The 18,537-nt window shown below is 41.7% G+C and overlaps 1 protein-coding gene across 1 annotated transcript in view; it reads left to right on the top strand.

The window, feature by feature from the left end:
- PHACTR1 (phosphatase and actin regulator 1) overlaps nt 1-18,537 on the top strand; it is a 308,817-nt gene that overhangs the window by 23,309 nt on the left and 266,971 nt on the right. The window contains exon 4 of the mRNA XM_065629081.1: nt 4,319-4,426. Coding sequence (XP_065485153.1) covers nt 4,319-4,426 — 108 coding nt within the window. The remainder of the gene's footprint in view (nt 1-4,318; nt 4,427-18,537) is intronic.

Genomic DNA, 18,537 nt, shown 5'->3' with positions numbered 1-18,537 from the left:
CATGAACACTTTACTTTTGTCTTATCACCTTGTTTGTTCATCATTGCTTATGACTTACACTACACATGAAGGCTCTTTTTAGGTTTTACTAATATGATTGACGTTCTCCAAAAAAACCCTTAAAAGTTTGTTTCAGAACTATCACAATTACTTACTAGGTAGGAAAAGCCTAAAACTGATCATTTTAATTTTCTCTGTATGGAAGCATGGCAAAATTTTGGAGCATTTCAAAGCTAATAATTAAAAATTAACTGGGGTTAACTGATAACCTGTAAAATAATAGCCTTTAATTAAAAGTCAAAAAAAATCAATAAGGGTTGATTTTTAACTTAGTCTTATCTCAAGTCTTGGAAGAACAATGCATTCTGTGAGATAAATTTAATAAGATTGCTTGAAATAATAGTTGTAGAGACAAATTAATTTATAAATGTTAATTTTTAAAGAAAACAAGGTAGGCATCACTGAATAACCTTGGGGTCTAACCTTGCAAGCTTTCTCCTCTGCAAGCAGCGTGTGTCACAGCTCTTTCAGTGTTAAAGGAGACCCAAGGGAAGAGTGGCAAAAATGTTTGGTTGGGAAGTACAATTACACAGATGGAATATAGCTTTTTGTTAGCAGGCTTCATGACATAGTAGTAAGAAACCAGGGCAAAGAGTCACCAAGATTAAGGCAATGTAGGGCACGTGATGTCATCAAAATATGGCAGGGCTTGTTGGACCTTGCTGGTGACTGTTGACACTGCCCTTGGCAGCAGAACCGTGATCTTAGCAGGTATGATATATACATACCTGAGTGGCTGTATATGTACCCAGAGATATGTGTCAACAGCCTGAGGAGCGCGCAGGGACCATCTGTTAACCAGTGTGAGTTTAAACGGCTTCAAGCGGGCAGCAGAAGGATTGCTCCGAAAGATGTGCGCTTGTTCTTTCAATTACCCAAGTCAGTGGCAGGCAGACAGGTCAGGAGCAGTGGTAGATGTTCCTTCCTTCATCAGAGCTGTCTCAGGTAATGTTTCTCTCTGTGGCTTCTGGCAATGCTTAGGGATATTTGTAGCCAATGGCAATTTAAAGTAGTGCCTGCTATTGAGAGGGAGCAAAATGTGGGACTTGCTTGCTTATCTTGTTGGAGATACATCCTGCTTTTAAACTTCTTTCTTCCCTCTCTCGGCTAAATAAAACATCATATCAGCTATGTGTCAGTGTGGTGAATAAGGAGGCACTTAGCTTTCATTATAGCTCGTAACATAAAGAAAAATATTATAGTCAGCAAGAGACAGAAGGATATACTGAAGAAGTGGACATGGTGACAGTATTAGCCATAGTGAAATCCAGAGTTGTTTTAGCAAAACATCGTTCAAAACATCTGACCTACCATAAAGCTTTCAGTCGCTACATTGGAACACATTTGGTCTTGTTTGTTCACGTGTGTGAAACTTTGGAGTTAGGTTTATGTGTGCAATAGAGCTTTAGTGTACCATAGCCACTAGTGTACATCCAGCTTCCCTTGTTGAATGGTATGTTGTGGGTGGTTTGCCTTTGGGAACAGAGTGTTTTATCCCTTTTAGAATTTTACACTGAATTTAAGGCGGAGTTTTAAAGTGGATTAAGGAAGGAAATGTAGATTGGATCTTGAAGAAGGTATTCTCAGTAGCTTAGATCAACTGTATATAAAGTTGCCCCTCATCTATTTGTTTTATTGGGCAGGACGGGTATTATTGCTGCTGCTCACAGTGTGGCCCCTTAACTAATATGCCATTCATATGGCATATATCTGTTGTCCCTCCCCTATCTTCAAATGTGCCCTGAAGACTCCAGAATAAGTCATCTCCAGCCTCCATGTATGTCCTTTCCATGAGGAGGGTGCTCAGAAGACCTAGAAATCATACAGAAAGAAGGACTAGAGTGACGGAGAGACCTGTATTGTGTCATTCTCCAATCATAGTGGCCTTAATAAGTGAGCTTGATAATTGTTATTTGCTAACACTTTTCCCTCTCCAAATTTTGCAAGGGATCAAGACATTTTCTGGGAAGAATTGGTATGTGCGATGTGAGGGGAAGAATGGCCAAAGTGAATTCAGTCATTAAGATGTATTTCTTTCCCAGAAAAGAAGATTGTTGGACTGAAGAAAGGTGTTCCTCTGTGCTAGAATTGAATGTGCCATTGTTTGTTTTGGTTTGCTTTGGGTTTTTTTTCTGCTTATTGAGTTAATAGAGGACTGTATTTTTAAAATTTAATATCTCACATTACTTCCCATAGAACATCACCAAAACAGTTTCTGTAAATTTCTGTGCACGGAGTGTTTTATGTGAGCCAAAGATATTTTTTCTTGCTAGATCTTTTGTACATTGTGGCACCACTGCACAGGTATTTATGTGTATACTTAAAAGTTTTTATTCTCATCTGTAAACTAAAACCTTGAGTGCTGACCACTTTCTTCTGATGAAGTCCTCTGATGCTTTTCCCTTCGGAATATCCTTCCTTAATTCTGTGCCATTCTGTGTGGTAAGGGGGTTGCTCTCTCTGAAGGACTCATCCTCCCTTCTGAAGTCTGCATCACAGTAATCTTTCTCTTGAGACTGGGGAACAGTTATTTGTAACAGAGCTTCTCTGTATTGTTCTTCATATTGGCTAAGTGAGTATAAAAACCAATAAAGGTTCTTTTCCAACCCTTTACCTACTGACTCAACAGCACCCTGAAACCACTTTGGCCTCAGAGCAAAGGATTAAGTGTACATCTTGTGCAGAGAAGCTTCTCGTGTCATTGCAATACCTTGTTGCTGCACTTGCACAGTTTGTCCTATAAGAATTACATCGATGTGTTTGCTGTAATGCGCACCTCGACTTAGAAACCTTTTCTGGTAGCGTCATAATTAAGTAAAAATTTTTTTCAGGCTGCTTTCTACTCCCTCTTACCTCAGGAAAAGGATACAAAATATGAGCAAATAAGCTTCCTTTTGGTGCAGTTTTGGAGAAGTTCAGTGTGGCTTGAAAACAGATGAAAAATGTTCAGAAAAATAGGTCTGACTGATTTCCTGTTCATTTAAATTATGTGTCTATCCAAAGGCCCTCTTATATAATAGGATTTTTGGTCCCAAATGGATAAGAAATAGTTATCTGAAGCTCTGCTTACTTTTTACCCTGTAACAGAATGAGTTTGCCAAAACAACCTTTAAAGGGTTGCAGGGTTATTAAGGTTCGCTGGTACAATGGTAACTAGATGTTATATTTAATTAGCCTCTCTGTAAGGTAGAATTTCTGCATCATATTTGAAATGCCCTTTGAGGAAGACAATGAAATATGTCTTAAAGGAGCTTTAGTGTGATGATCAGAGAGGTTAGTATTTACATTTGCTGCAAAGTGAGCTTCTTTTACACAGATTAACACAGCTTCTGATAGGTCACCATTACAGCATCCTTCTTTGAATAAATAAATACATATTCTATTACAGCTCTGTAATTAGCCACCGGAAAGAAAGAACTGCTGTCTCACAATGATGCTGCCTTCCCTAGCCACCTCCAGTTTTGGCTTATTGTGACGGTGGAAGGACCCAGTTCAGGAAAGCACCGATGCATCTAGGTTCATCATTAGCAAGCATCAGAAGTGTGTTCCTAAATTGATCTCTAAGTTGCAAATGAAAATCTGCTCTGTAGAGAACATCATCTCAGCACCTTCTCTTTTCTTGTGTTTGTTTCAGAAAAGAGATAGGAAACCAGCACCTGTCCCAAATAAAGGTGTCGGCAGGAGGTGAGGCAGGTGAGGTTCTTCTCATATATTCCCATTAGGAAGGACTCTTGCATTCTCAGGAGGCACAGCACGGACCCCGAGGTGCTGGCATGCCTCTTCAGAACTGTTTGTATTCTGCACAGTGTCATGTTCAGAACCAGGCTGTGCCCATGCACAGCAGAGTGCAGGGAACAGACACTGGAGACAAAGGGGAAGACTTCACCACATGAAGGCAAATCGTGATTCCTGCTGCTCTCACTCATAACTGTTCTTCAGAACCTCGTGCTTTCCCTGCTTACACACTCAGTTTCAACTGGGCCAAGTTGGGTTTGCTAGACGAGCCTCTTGGAAATCAAGGCCACAGATGCGCATGTCAGATGTGCATCCCTATACGCAGCCGGGATGTACCTGGAGCATGCCCCAAGTTTTAGGAATGCAAGAGTGTTCCCCTGGTCCCTAATCACAGTATGCCATTAATTTTTGCATAGTCTCTTCCATCCTGCTTGGGCTGCTGGCCCACACAGCCTCACAACATGTCTTGAAGTTTATGCTTGCCAGATGTGCTGGGCTGCTTGTGGTTTCTGCCCAAACACAGTTTCTCTGTGCGGAAGAAAAAATCCAAGTCTGCCAAACATCTGCCAAGGATTTCCAGATCTGAAGCAACCCAGTCAGAGCGGTAGTACAAGCCTGTTTCTGGATGCTTGTAAGTCTGTGTACTTTTCTCTGTGTTCAAAGAGTATCTCCACAGAGCATGCACAGCCAGCCTGACACATCCTAGAAATGTGTTTATTTCTATCTAGGAGAAACTATATCCCAGGGAAAGCTACCCACTGCAGGCTTAATACTGTCCTCGGGCTGCCCTCTGGAAAATAATCTGCAGCTGACCTCATGGTGCCTGCTCTAGGAGGAGGCTTTTCTGACCTGATGAGGATGCTGATGTCCTGTATACTCAGTTGTATTAGTACACTAGTGCACCAGCGAGGTGGAAAAAACCCACCAGCTTTCCAGTGTTTCTCATCCTAGAGGTGCTAGCAGGTACGTATTAATTTATTATATTGAAATATTAGTAGACACTGCTGAGTTAGATGGATCTTCTGTTAATACAGAGGAACTGATGCACTGAATCAATTTTGAGGTCTTGTTCTCTTTGGTCATGCTCATCAGAAGGTCAGAGAAATAATAGGCGAACATAATCTCCGTTTATGGAAGTCATAGAAACAGCTTCATTTTGGTCATTTGGAGTGCGGGGTGATTTTTTCATTGCTGATTCACATCTTTATAACACTGAGTCGTATGCATTTGCAGAGGGGAGCAAGAGAAATGGATGTAACAGCTTGCAGGTGGGTCCATTTCACTGGGCGTATCAAAAGCCTTGAAGTTTAAACCTGTATGGGAGTGTGCACAGTTTGAATTATCCTAAACCAGGCTTACCAGGCAGTGGCAACAGTGATGGATTCCATTTTCACTGGTTCTGTATTTTTCAGAATAATGTGACCCATGTGATGTCAAAAACATCTGTAAGCTCCTAGCAAGAAGCTTATCTGAAATAAATGCAAAGCTAGTGTATTGTTTTTCTCCTGTTAGATGGTCAGTTTGCTACCCAGTACTTAGAAACTCTGTTCTAGCTTTAGTGTGGCAGAGAGCTTACTTTGGTGTACGGCCTTTGAAAACCTTATGAAAGAGCCTGTTCTACTCCCTAATTCAACATTGCTCTTCACTGGGTGACCTGCATGTAGTTTTATTAATCGCATGTGTTTATGCAAGCATGCTATTGTCTTGAGGTTTTCAGCATGGCTACTTTTGGCTTGTTCGGCATAATTTGAAAGAAACACAGCAGAAAGTGTGGGAGTCATGGCTTATTCACAGCTGCTTCTTGTCTGTTCACTGCCGTGGATCTGAACTGCAATAGCTAGTGGGATGTGGACTTTGTGGGTAGAAGGACTTGGAGGGATGAGTTAGGCATCTAGTCCAAACGGTTGTGTTTCTGAAGGATTCGATTAAAAACTCAGGCTATGAAATATAGAATATCTTCTGTCTTAAGCCTCTTCACTGTTCAAACTACACTTTCAAAGCTTTTAGGCTCCAAATATTAATGTGCTTCCAAAACTGTATTTATTAAAAAAAAAAAAAAAAGAAGAAAAAAGTAGCAGAGGTCACGATTCCAGCAGGTTTTCTTTAAAATAGTAATGACTGTCAGATGATGCATTATCTGGCAGATAATGGAGTAGCAGGGGGCTTAGTACTAGTATTTTAAATGCCAAAGAAATATAAAAGCCAAATGTTGTCACAAATACTCTGCACTCTGGAAAAAGATGAAGGTGAAACTGGAGGTCCAAGCATTGCCTGCCCACTCAGGAACTCCTTTTTCACAGGCAGGGAGACTAGAGATAGTGGTGTGATGTGAAGGGTAAGGTGGTATTCCATCTAAAGAAATATGATAAGATTCTAAACCTAAGTAATTATCAGTAATCAATAAATTACAAGCTTGTTTTTATTCTTCGTGTCCTTTTGACTACTTTTTAAGCTTTTAATGTGTTCCTGCTGTGGTATTCATAGAACAACTTAGCATCTAAAGACCCAGTGCAGTAATGAAAAGAAGAAAAAAAAATCACCTGTTACCATCAGATTTGTATTTTATAAGTCCTTGGTTTAATGCAATGTGAACATTAAAAAAAAAAAATCAAAACACTTGGGGGGAGGAAGGGAGGGAGTAAAGCTCTCACCTAGAGCTGAGAACACACACTGAGGGCTTTTTTGTTGCTTTACTGCTGTTTTCTTAAAAAAAAAAAGACAAAAAAAAAAGGAGGAATTTTGTATCTCTACTGCACAGACTACTTTTTTACTGATAATCCTCTAGGTCTGAAGCTTTATGCTAGCTTCAAAGGTGACAGGTTCTGAGAAGCATCTACTTGCTTGAGCAGCCCTGGTTACTTCAGTGGGACTACACAGGTGAGACGGGGCTGCTGATTCAAACCCTGCCTTGAAGCCCAACTCTGAGGTACTGCTGTCCAGGCTTTGGGAGGTGGGGAGAGAAAAGCACTTTGCAATGTGCCTCCTGGAGCAGAAGGCCACCGTTCCATATCTCTGCTTCACAGGATGGGAAGACCTGTTTTCCTCCTGTGGACAGTCTGGGCCCCACTGAGCAGTTGTCCTTCTGCTGGGATGCATGTCCACCCATGGCAGATGTCCAGCCCAAGGAGCATTAAGGTCATTTATGTGTCTCAGCACCAGCCGTGCTCTACTCATGTGTCAGGGAAGAAATCTGTCCTTCAGGGCTTCCCTGCTGTGATGCCACTCTGTGCTGCTGCCAATGTAGAGTTATCCCTTGAAGACACAAGAATATTTATCCCTCAGTATTTGTCTGAAAAGCACCAATACTTCCTTTCTTGTTTAGGTCTGTGTCAATGAAAAGGAATGCCTGTGAGCTAAGCTGTTGTGAACCCAGCGAGAGGGAGATGTAAATAATGTAAGCCCTCTTGTTAAAATTATCTGGTTTTTTCCGCCCTCTGCCTTGTTGGTCTGTAGGTAAGATTTGTTAGTGGGTGAGATGGTCAATAGATCTGGTTGGGCTTTTACTGAGCAATCCAGAATGGAGGATAGCAATGCATCAGTTGTACTCAAAGCTGAAAGAGTTTGAAGGTCATGTGTTTCGCAGTCTGGTGTAAATACTGTTCCATGCATATCAGTGGCCCTTCTGAGCCCCACACACTTTGGCATCAGCAGGATCCTGCTCTGGCTTTCTTCTAAGTGCCGTTCTTAAGTAGTCTGCAGAGAGTTGTTTTACATCTTGGCAAGCCGAGTGACTGAAAATCCAGTAAGTGATCTTTATGAACATCATTTAAATTCCCTGTATTGCATTTAAATACTAATCCCTGGCCAGCCCTGTGCTGTTCTTTCTATTATACCTGCTAGTTCTCAGGTGGTGCATATGTAGTTTCATGTTGCTTTGCCACCTTTCAGCTCCTTTGACTGGGGGCTGAGGTACGAAAGCTGAAGTAATGAAACCCCAACCACAGCCATTCGGGTGCTGCTCTGCTGGACAAGGTCAGCGTAACGAAAGGGTTGGAACAATGTGTTGATTCTTCTTACCGCAGAAGTCGGTGACCTTCTAGGAGAGCCCCAGTGTGCAAACACAGATTTAGGTTTTGATGATTTGGTCGAGGATAATCTGAAGTTGGGAGTGAAAAACCGGAGGTCCAAACCAGTCATAGTTCACCATCTCTCAGGCCAGTAGGGTTGCCTATGAAGAGTGCTACCTTTATCTATATTTCAGCAGCCTTGTGAATGAAATATGAGCATTTGCCCTAAGGAGCAGCTTAAAAAAACCTCGAAGGGTTAAGGGTGTGCTGCATTCATTTGTAGGTAAGGGGATGTTGGCTTTTGGGGTTTCTTTTGGTTTTGGTGGCATATGGTTCAGCTAAAACAAAAACATTGTCCTATTTCCTATGTGTCTTTACTACTTGGTGAAGTATCACCTAATCACCCCTATACTTTATTAACTTCATGGTTTTCTTTTGATGCTGCTTCAGAAGATCTCTAATGTTGGATTCTACTCCATTGTCATGGGAAAGTGACAAAAAAAATGCAGAAATAATCTCTTAGAACTAGGATCTAGTCTGCTGATTTGCTGTACGGGTATATCCTGAGTATGTGAAAAAACATGCCCTTGTTCATACATTCACACTCCGCCCCTGCCCCCAGTCTAATGACCCTATTATTGAACTGGCTTTTCTAGCCTTGACTGTAGTTCTTGAGAGATGCAGTTGCTGAGACATTGCTCCAGCTGGTCAGGGTTTCTTCTGAAGGGCCATTGCTGGACAGGGTTCACGTGCAGCTCATTGCGATGTTCCAGCCTTGCATCATGACAGGAGCTTGAGTCACCTGTGTGGAGGGGTTTCCTCCCTTCTTGTCATCGTAGGGTTTGGTTTGGTTCGTTTTACTTAGAGCAGTATATGGACATGAGCTTTCAGGGAATTGTTTTTCTTTCTGAGGGCTGGATTCTGGAAATCAGTACTAAAGCCAGGTGCCCTCTATTTCATCATTTTGATGGTGTAGAATTAATCAGATCTGGAAGTGTCTGCAATGGAAGAGAGTGCCATTTTTGGAGAACTATTATGGAGATCTGAAGGGAAAACCTACTTCCCTTTACATGACCTCTTTTTATAAAAGAAATACTTTTCTAAATTACCAAATGCAAACACTGTAGGTGCCACTATCTGTTGTAGGTGTAGCAAATCCAATATTAATGAATGCCTGTGTGGCTATTCAATCAAATAACAAATTAGTAATATATTTAGTGTAATTGAACATTTGTGGTAATGTTTATTGCTAATAATTTGTACTGACAGTAAGCTCTGAAAATATCAACCTGAATATTTTCTGACAAAACTTTCCGTGTGGCAAAACATAAATTTGCCTGTAGTCGTTTAAAAATTGATGTGATGTCCTTGTGTGGTTTCCTGAAGCATACTGGTATTTTATGAGCCAGTCATCTAAAGAAAAAACAGACGAATCTCTAGTGAAATGAGTTTTGAGTGCCTTAGCTATACTTATATTTCTTTTTTTAATGCTTGTTGGACCTCCAAGGATATCTTTGAATCCCGCTGGGGTTTTGTTTGGTTGGTTGGTTTTTGTAATCTAGAAGAATACAGAATACAGCTGGCTTCTATGCATTCAGGTGGTTTTTAGAGTTCGATTTTCAAGGTAATTCAGTCTATAAGTAATCTTAAGGCAGATTACAGGTTGATAGAAGAGAAAGATACAATAAAGCAAATGTTCCTTAGGTATCCTGTGTCCCTCCTGCCAAAACTGTACTATGCTGTCCAACTTGTCAGTGGCGCTGCATCTAGTTCTAGTTCACCTGTGGTAAATGTCAGCCGTAATGCTGTTTACTGACCATAGATGAGTGTGGGTTTATTGTAGTCCTATTTTTAAAATATATTTCAGAGTTGTTTCACACAGGCCATCTGTATCGTGTTTGTTCTTGTTGGCTCAGTTCTCACTTAAGCTTAAGAAGAGTTTCTGTGCTTTTTTGAGTACCTTTGCTGTGCTTTTCCCATTGTCCTTTAAATTCTCCAGTTTCTGGGTAGTAATGAATGTAGTTGCGTGTTTTACACCTTTTCAGTAAAACAACTTGTCAAATTTCCTAGAGGTTTCCCTCTTTGGTTACTGGAAATGTCAAAACAAACAAATAAACAAACTAACCCATAACAACCCTCCAAAAACAACCAAACAAGCAAACAAAAAACCAAACAAAAACTTGCCACTCTTTTGATTCAAGTTCTTTTGATGTGGAAGCTCAAATACACTCAAATGCTGACTACAGCTTACATTTTGCCTGTTATTTTAATTGCTACAAATCCGTTGTGCTTTAGTTATACTTGGGTCTCTTCCTATCAGATGAGTTCTCTCTTGCCTTAGAGAATACACTTAAATAGGTTCCTTTCTTCCTAAAACAATACCTTTTAAAAGTGTTTTATATACTATGCTGAAAATTTTAATTTAACCTTTTTTTTAATCAAGATTTTGTTTTCTGAACAAACCAAGTAAATGCAGCACACAGCTGTAATTTCAGTACATTTCGAAGCATAAGCTGTAGAAGCAACCTTTGAACAAGATTTAATAGGATGGGCAGATATGCTATTGGCAGAAGATTTGAAATGATTCATAAACAGCTCATGTGGGGTTTTTTTTCATTTTTTATTCACACAAATTTAGATCTAGCACTATGTGTATTTATGTGTTATCTGTCAGGAAAGAGGTTCTGGAGGGAGGAAACGTCCCCAGGTGTTGATTTACCCCAGTGTGTCTTTTAATAAGCTTTTCTCAGTGTATGTATTTTTTCTACAGCTGCTAGCACTGTAAACACAAATCTAGATACAAATTACTTTTTAAAATGGATATATGTGAATATAATAATGTTCCTGAAGTCTAAGGAAAAGATCCAGCCAATGGAAGCTGAAAAATAACAGTGAGGCTTCCCCCATGGTCAGTGGAGAGGTCATAATTTCTCAAACGTTTCATTGGATTTCTTCCTACAGAATCCCAGCCTTTATGCAGAGAAACTCTTTAATCTTTTGTTGAAGTGGCAGGAATTTCATGCTTTGGAAATGTACTCAATCGAGAAGTTTGCTTAGACAGTTAAGGCTGTTAAATCTGTTCAGTTGGCTTGTGTTTCGCAGGCCTTGGGCAGCTCTGGATTCATCAAAACAACATGCTTTGCAGTCTGATGTTCCCAGTTTCTGGACTTGATCTCTTCTCCCTCTGCAGACTCTCTGACTTTCAGGTATTTTGAAAGCTTCTCGGTGATGGAAGCGGCTGCTCTTGCAGTGTCTTTTCTCATTATGGTGTTACACAAGTACTTTGCTGTGTTCCATGACTGGGTGTGAGACGTCTGTATTTTTAGCTGACATGGAAGGCTCAAAGTTGGCTAGCTTTAAAAATGATTCTTCTATACTTTCAGAAAATTGACTTCTGTGAAGCTGGCTTCCCTGTACTGCTTCTAAATCAGGGAAAAAAACTACTTTGCTCTTTCACAGATTGGTTAAAATTTATGAAAATTTTAGAATCATAAGACCTTCCATTACCACATGGGGGAAAAAGCAGAATAGCCAAAATAGGATGAGGCTCTAATGAAAAGCCTTTGACTTAGACTGCTGATTAACTGAAAATGAAAGCTGTTTGTGGTTTAAGATGTACTCTGACCAAAAGCTCATGTCTGGTAAAGGCTGTTACTTGAGAGAGGGCGATGGCTGTGGAACAGAGCCTTGCAGATTGTGGAAGGAAGGTTTCAGAAACATGATTGCCTTCTGTGGTCAGACACTGTCTAATTATTTCCTGCATGGAAACCTGGGAGTTACTCTTATGTATAAGGAAACAGCTTCATGGCAGCTCAGGCTAGTCTATGTGGGAGCCACCAACATCCGTCCCATCCTTGGCCACATCCACCTATTTCTTCACTTCAGCTGGAACTAGGGCTTGTCTGGAAAACCATCTAGTGAAAGAATAGGCCCCCACAAAAAAACACCACCACCACCATCAAAAAAAAACCCGAAAAAACACACACACACACAAAAACCCAACTAACCAAAGAAAAAAGCCCCAAACCAACCAACCAAAACAAAACAAAGAGAGGCCAAATCAGCTGTCCGAGCCAACTCTCCACACAGCTACAGTGGCCAGCTCAAGGGAGGGCACAGGCCTTGTAAACTAGTTGTAAACTAGGAGGGAAAATTTCCCTATCAGCTTGGATTTAAATTTGATTGCCTTGCTGTGGAACTACACCTAAAGCCACAGCAAGGGCAGCACGGAGAAGCAGAACTGCCCTGTTCTCTCTCCACAGTGTTAGTTTTATGCTGTTAATGTAACTTCCTATAGGAAGAAAAAGAGACAAGATTCTGGCTTTTGGGGTGAGGTGATGGTGTAGAATGATTAAAGCTAAATTGGTTAAATGTCGTACACTTTTATATTGGTGCAACTAAAAGCAGAATCAGGACCAGGATATATAGGTAGGACAGAAAATTAACTGCTTCTTCCGTAAGCTATTGTTGACATCCGAAGTATTTAAAAGTATTTATTGTGCTAATTTAACTAGGTCATTTACAGAACCTTCTCTTTGTCTGGCATATTTGGATGTAGGAGCTGTTAGTCATGTGTGGTAATTTGAATGTGTTGCAACACCACTGATTTTTTTTTCCCCTAGCTGTGTTTTACCTGATTACATGATGAGGATTGGGTAGCAGTAATCAAATGTGTTCTTTATGCAATAGTATTGTTTTTGAGAGAATTATGCCAAAACGGTGCAATTCGAATACACTCAACTGAGTCATGCAGGCCTAAAGTAAAACTGGTACATTAAGAAGACTTGAATAAAAGTCATACCTTTAACTAATCTTATGGGTAGTAATATAGTGCAGTAGAATAAAATAAAATATTTTAAATGACAATGGTAGGCCACAGAGTCATGCTGTATAACTTCCACTATTAAATGTAGCCTTTGTCAATTATTGCTACTCAATGTCTCATGTCTAATAGTAGAAATAGTACTGATTCCGAATACTTGCTATATGTTATGGGTTTTACTCAATGAGTCTCCATCTTGTAGTCTGCCAGAAAGATCTCAAACTTACTCAAGGGCCTTCTGTTTAGGTAAGTCTGTGCTTAAGGTTAAACTTCACAGTTAAGTCAAGGACACAGTAAGCAGTTGCAGTGTGGAAGCAGAAGAAGGATTGTTAAGTCCTCATTGTTTTCTTAATATCGCTCCTTGAGGAATGATGCAACATCTCTTACTTGCCTAGAATAGGTAATTGCCTTCTCCCATTATTTCTCTGTGATTTCTTGGTTTTGATGACTTTCTTATTGTTAAACAGGTGAGGGAAGAAGGCAAATGCCCTTGCACACTCTCTCTTCCTACCATTCAGGAAGGAGGATTAACAACATGAGGTTGACTGCTATGACATCTTATTTTGGAGTTGTAAGCATCAACAAAGTTCATGCTTGTGTGCATCAAAAAAGAATCATTAAATAGAACTCGGAAGACCTTCCAAGAGGTCATTGTGTCCAACTCTCTGCTCGTGTAGCTTGTATAAGGTTTGACCTGTGCATTCTCTGCCTGGTTGAAGAGCTTTGAGCTCTTCTATACTTCAGAAGTGCTGCTAGCTGCATTATGTTGGATAAAGGTGTATGTTTTTCTTTGTTTGTATGCTTCTGTTTTGCTAAACATATGTAAAAGCGTGAGTCATATGGTGGGACACTGTTATTGCCGTAGAAACATTGGTTCCCCAGACTGAAACAAGCTGTACTTGCAGCTTTTATACTAGTATAGCCATATCCTCACTCAGAGAATTTTGCTGCTTGTAACCATTGACTCTGTCTGTCCTAGTTAAAGCAACAAAAGTCTTAAATGTGAGCTTAAAAGCTTGTCTGTACTTAAGTATTTCAGTGAACTGAGGCCCAAGGAGTGCTCTTGCAACAGTCCTTATGTCAGTTAATTGCAGGTGTTCTGGCCTGTAAAAGCAACTCAGGTAAGGACTTCAACAGTAGGATTTCAACCATCATAACAACTGCTCCTGTGCCAGTGTAAGTTAAAACAATAAGCATGTAGTGGAAGTCCTGCAAATCATCTCTTAAGGCATTCATAATTTAATTTGCTTGCTAAAATGTCACTTCCGTATGTTTTACAGTATCCATCCAACCATAATTTTGGCTTCTGGGTATTCTTTATTGTAGCAATGTGCTGTTTAATGTGTACCATTACTTTATGTTGCTTAAGGGATGGGTTTTCAAATCCGTGGTTTTCAATGGTAGGCATGAGCCTGCCGTACAAAACTTTGTTGACTTCAGTAGTGTCAGGTAGGTCAATGATTAGTGCTTTAGAAAATCCTCAAAAGAAGATGTAACATGAACTATTCTTCAGTATGTCAGCATTGTAAGGTTAGAGGTTTTAAAAAAAAAATCAAATTGGGGTTTATATAAGTAGTCTACAGTGTAGGTAAGTCAGATTTTTATACATATGCATTTGGACTTGTATAGTTGGCAAAGCTGACTTGATGTTGTTTAGAAAGTGTGCTGCAGACATGCTGTGCAGCACAGGAGTAATTGATCAACGTAGCTCCTCTTCAATGCCAGAGTAAGGTGGGACATGAGCTCCCAGCGCTTTTAAAAACTCTCTGTGTGGGCATCGTTCTTTTGCCCCAGCTGGACAAGGTGCCTCCTGAAGGCAGGTCATTTGCCTGAGGGAACTTTTAAAGTTGTTCTGGTCTCTGTATACATTCTCTGGCCTGCAATGTGATTTAAGTTGAAAAGCTGTACAAAATAGCATAGTATAAACCTTTCTAACACATTTTTAATAGTTATTAGCAAGCTAGATATTACTCAGCTTTTTTTTCCCCAAGCTTCAAGAAGCTGAGGAAAAAGGGTGTTTGCTGTTCTGTCATCCCAGGTGACCCTGCATGAAGAATTTAACTGGTAGTAAAACCTCAGTACTTACAAGATGTTGTGGGGCTTTTGAGGCTATTGTGGTGTGGACACTGAGCAGAAGACCAAAGCTTGTGCCTGTGTGTGCAGAGGGGCCTCCCACAATGCTGTGCATTGCATCCTCGTCTCTGTTGAGGGCAAGAAATGAAAGGATTTTTTATCCATCCATTCCCTTTTCCCTTGGCAGGGGTCCCCAAGCTCTGTTTGTCTAGATGTTGCCAGTGATGGGAGTGATGGCCTCTGGCCGCACACACACAAGGCAGCATTCTGCAGTTTTAGAGCCATCGAGAGAGTCCTGTGAAGTCATTAGCGCTCTGCTAATGAGATGGGAGCTGCCAGTTTGAAAACTGCAGCTATAAACTACCCCGCTCTCCTCCTTCCTCACCTCTTGATTTTTCTTTCTCTGGACACATCTCTTCCTTCTTACATATGCACACAGATTGCATTCTGACACCGGTTTGCTGACGTTTGAAAGTGATAATCTATCTCCCTTCATGTTTGATTTTAGGTCATAAAACCAAGCAAATGTGTGTGTTTTCACTGCTGGTACGTGCAAGTGTTAGCCTTGCACCATTGCCCATGTTACACTTTGTTAAATTTGTCTTTTAACACCATAGTGAAAATAACCATGAGAGGATTATGGAAAACTTCTGGAAGTTCTCACTGGGTAATAGGGTAAATAACTTAAAAATAGGCACCATTAACTCCCCAATCCCCAAACATCACCATCGCTATTTAGATTTGAGCAGCAAGAGAAAAGAAAGAGTTAGGGTTGCTGTGTTCTTATGACAACCTAAGGGAAAAATCCCTGGAAAGGATAAACTGCCTATTGAAATCAGTGATTGTTCATTTTGCCTGGGAGAAAGACCACGGGACCAAAGGCATCTACTGAAAGTCTCGTCTTGCTAGTCTGTTTTGAAACGTATCACAAAATATGCCCAATAGCATTCAAGTACAGTCCGCAGTGCCAGCTAATGACCAAAACCAAATGATTCCTCAATGTTTCATTTAAACATTTGTGTATTTGTTTTTTGGAATTCAAGAAATCCTGAGTCAAGCCATCAGATTGGAAAAGCTGAAAATTATGATTTAGCAGGGGCTGCCCAACTGGGGAGTGACATTGGCTATTTGTCAGGAGCTGGAAGACTCCTGCTGAGGAGCTGACAGTAGTTACTGATATCTTTGACATATAAGTACCACTTCTGGAGACTCTGTAAAGCACTTGTATGACATATTTTCCAGGCATTGGTACACAGGGAACAATTACCTACTTCCGTGCACTAAATAAGTTATTCACATGAATAATTGAGGCAAGAAGGGTCCTCTGGTGATCATCTAGCCTTGTTCAAAGGAGGGTGAACTACTGCAGGTTGCTCAGGGCTGTGTCCAGCTGGGTTTTGAATATCTCCCTGGATGGAGACTCCACAACCTCTCTGGGCAACTTACTCCAGTGTTTGACTGCTCTCACTGTAAAAGAGTGTTTTCTAATATTTAAGTAGAATTTATTTATTTCAGTTTGCTTCCATTCCTTCTTGTCTGTTCACTGAATACTATTGAGAACAGCCTGGCTTTGCCTTCTCTACAGCCCTGCTATCAGATAGTTATATCCATTGATGAGATTCCCTTGAGCCTTGTTTTCTCCAGGCTGAATGGCCCCAGCTATCTCAACCTCCCTTCAAATTAAAGGTGCTCGAAGCCCTTTGTTTTGCTGGTATGTCCACTATGTCCATGTCTGTCTTCAGGAGCCCAGAACTGGGGAACCCTAGAACTAGACACAGCATTTCAGATATGGTCTCTTACCTTCACCATCTGTGTGCTGAAACTCAAGGTCTTTGGATTGAGTGCGGTGTTAATGCATGAAGAGCAGGTTGCTGCTGTGTCAGTACTGGTTCAAGCATGCAACATTCTATCATTAACTATCTTTCATTGCGGTCTACAGCTTCCTCACAAGGGGAGGAGGAGGAGCAGGTGCTGAACTCTTCTCTTTAGTGACCAGTGGCAGAACCCGAGGGAATGGCAGGAAGATGTGCCAGGAGAGGTTTAGGTTGGACATGAGGAAAAGGTTCTTCCCCCAGAGGGTGGTGGAGCACTGGAACAGGCTCCCCAGGGAGGTGTCACGGCCCCAAGCCTGACAGTGTTCAAGAAGAGACTGGACAACGCCCTCAGACACACGGTGTGACCTGTGGGGTTGTCCTGTGCAGGGACAGAGTTGGGCTCGATGATACTTGTGGGTCCCTTCCAACTCAGGACATTGTATGATCTTTTCACAGAATCACAGAATCACAGAATGTTAGGTATTGGAAGGGACCTCAAAAGATCATCTAGTCCAATCTCCCAGCCAGAGCAGGAACACCTAGGTGAGGTTACACAGGAAGGCGTCCAGGCGGGTTTTGAATGTCTCCAGAGAAGAAGACTCCACAACCTCCCTGGGCAGCCTGTTCCAGTGTTCCATCACCCTGACTGAGAAGAAGTTTCTTCTCAAATTTAAGTGGAACCTCTTGTGTTCCAGCTTGAACCCATTGCCCCTTGTCCTATCATTGGTTGTCATCGAGAAGAGCCTGGCTCCATCCTCGTGACACCCACCCTTTATATATTTATAAACATTAATGAGGTCACCCCTCAGTCTCCTCTTCTCCAAGCTAAAGAGACCCAGCTCCCTCAGCCTTTCCTCATAAGGGAGATGCTCCACTCCCTTAATCATCTTTGTTGCCCTGCGCTGGACTCTCTCCAGCAGTTCCCTGTCCTTCTTGAACTGAGGGGCCCAGAACTGGACACAATATTCCAGATGTGGTCTCACCAGGGCAGAGTAGAGGGGAAGCAGAACCTCTCTTGACCTACTAACCACCCCCCTTCTAATACACCCCAGGATGCCCTTGGCCTTCTTGGCCACAAGGGCCTAGTGCTGGCTCATGGTCATCCTGCTGTCCACCAGGACCCCCAGGTCCCCTTCCCCTACACTGCTCTCTAATAGGTCATTCCCCAACCTATACTGGAACTTGGGGTTGTTCCTGCCCAGATGTAAGACTCTGCACTTTCCCTTGTTATATTTCATTAAATTTTTCCTTGCCCAGCTCTCCAGCCTGTCCAAGTCTTGCTGGATGGCAGCACAGCCTTCTGGCGTGTCAGCCACTCCTCCCAGCTTGGTGTCATCAGCAAACTTGCTGACAGTGCACTCAATTCCCTCATCCAAGTCGTTGATGAATATATTGAATAATACTGGTCCCAGTACTGACCCTTGAGGGACTCCACTAGATACAGGTCTCCAACCAGACTCTGCCCCATTGACCACGACTCTCTGGCTTCTTTCCTTCAGCCAGTTTGTGGTCCACCTCACTACCCGATCATCCAGTCCACACTTCTTCAGTTTAGCCGTGAGGATGCTGTGGGAGACTGTTCCTATTGCAAGCATGAGGGATCTCGGTCCATCATGTTTCCCTTCCCCTTAAATGTAACTCCTGCCATCTTCTAGAACCCCATAAGCAGACACATCCTCATCTGCTCATGTCCAGTTTCCCCTGCCACCTCCTGGTATGGTAACAGAGCAAGGTGTCTGTTCCCAGGAGTCTTGGACCAGGAGCCAAAATTATCCTCGGAGAGAAACCAATACTAGGCCATAAATCTCTGCTAGAATACAGCAAGGGAAAAATGGAGTTATGATTGAGTGTATATGGGGTTGGCAAGTGTGTGAATATTGGCCAATGACCACAAAGATGCATGAAAGTAGGTTTTGGGGTAGTAAAAGCACATTCGTCTCCTGGATGTGCATAGATGCCCCCCTGCCTACTTCATTCACTGCTTATTCCTGGGTGGCCACCTTCAGCCTGGCAGCCAGCTCCTCAA

The sequence above is a fragment of the Caloenas nicobarica genome, chromosome 2 (genome assembly GCF_036013445.1).
Source record: "Caloenas nicobarica isolate bCalNic1 chromosome 2, bCalNic1.hap1, whole genome shotgun sequence".
Lineage (NCBI taxonomy): Eukaryota > Metazoa > Chordata > Aves > Columbiformes > Columbidae > Caloenas > Caloenas nicobarica.
This window is presented reverse-complemented; position numbering and strand designations above follow the sequence as displayed.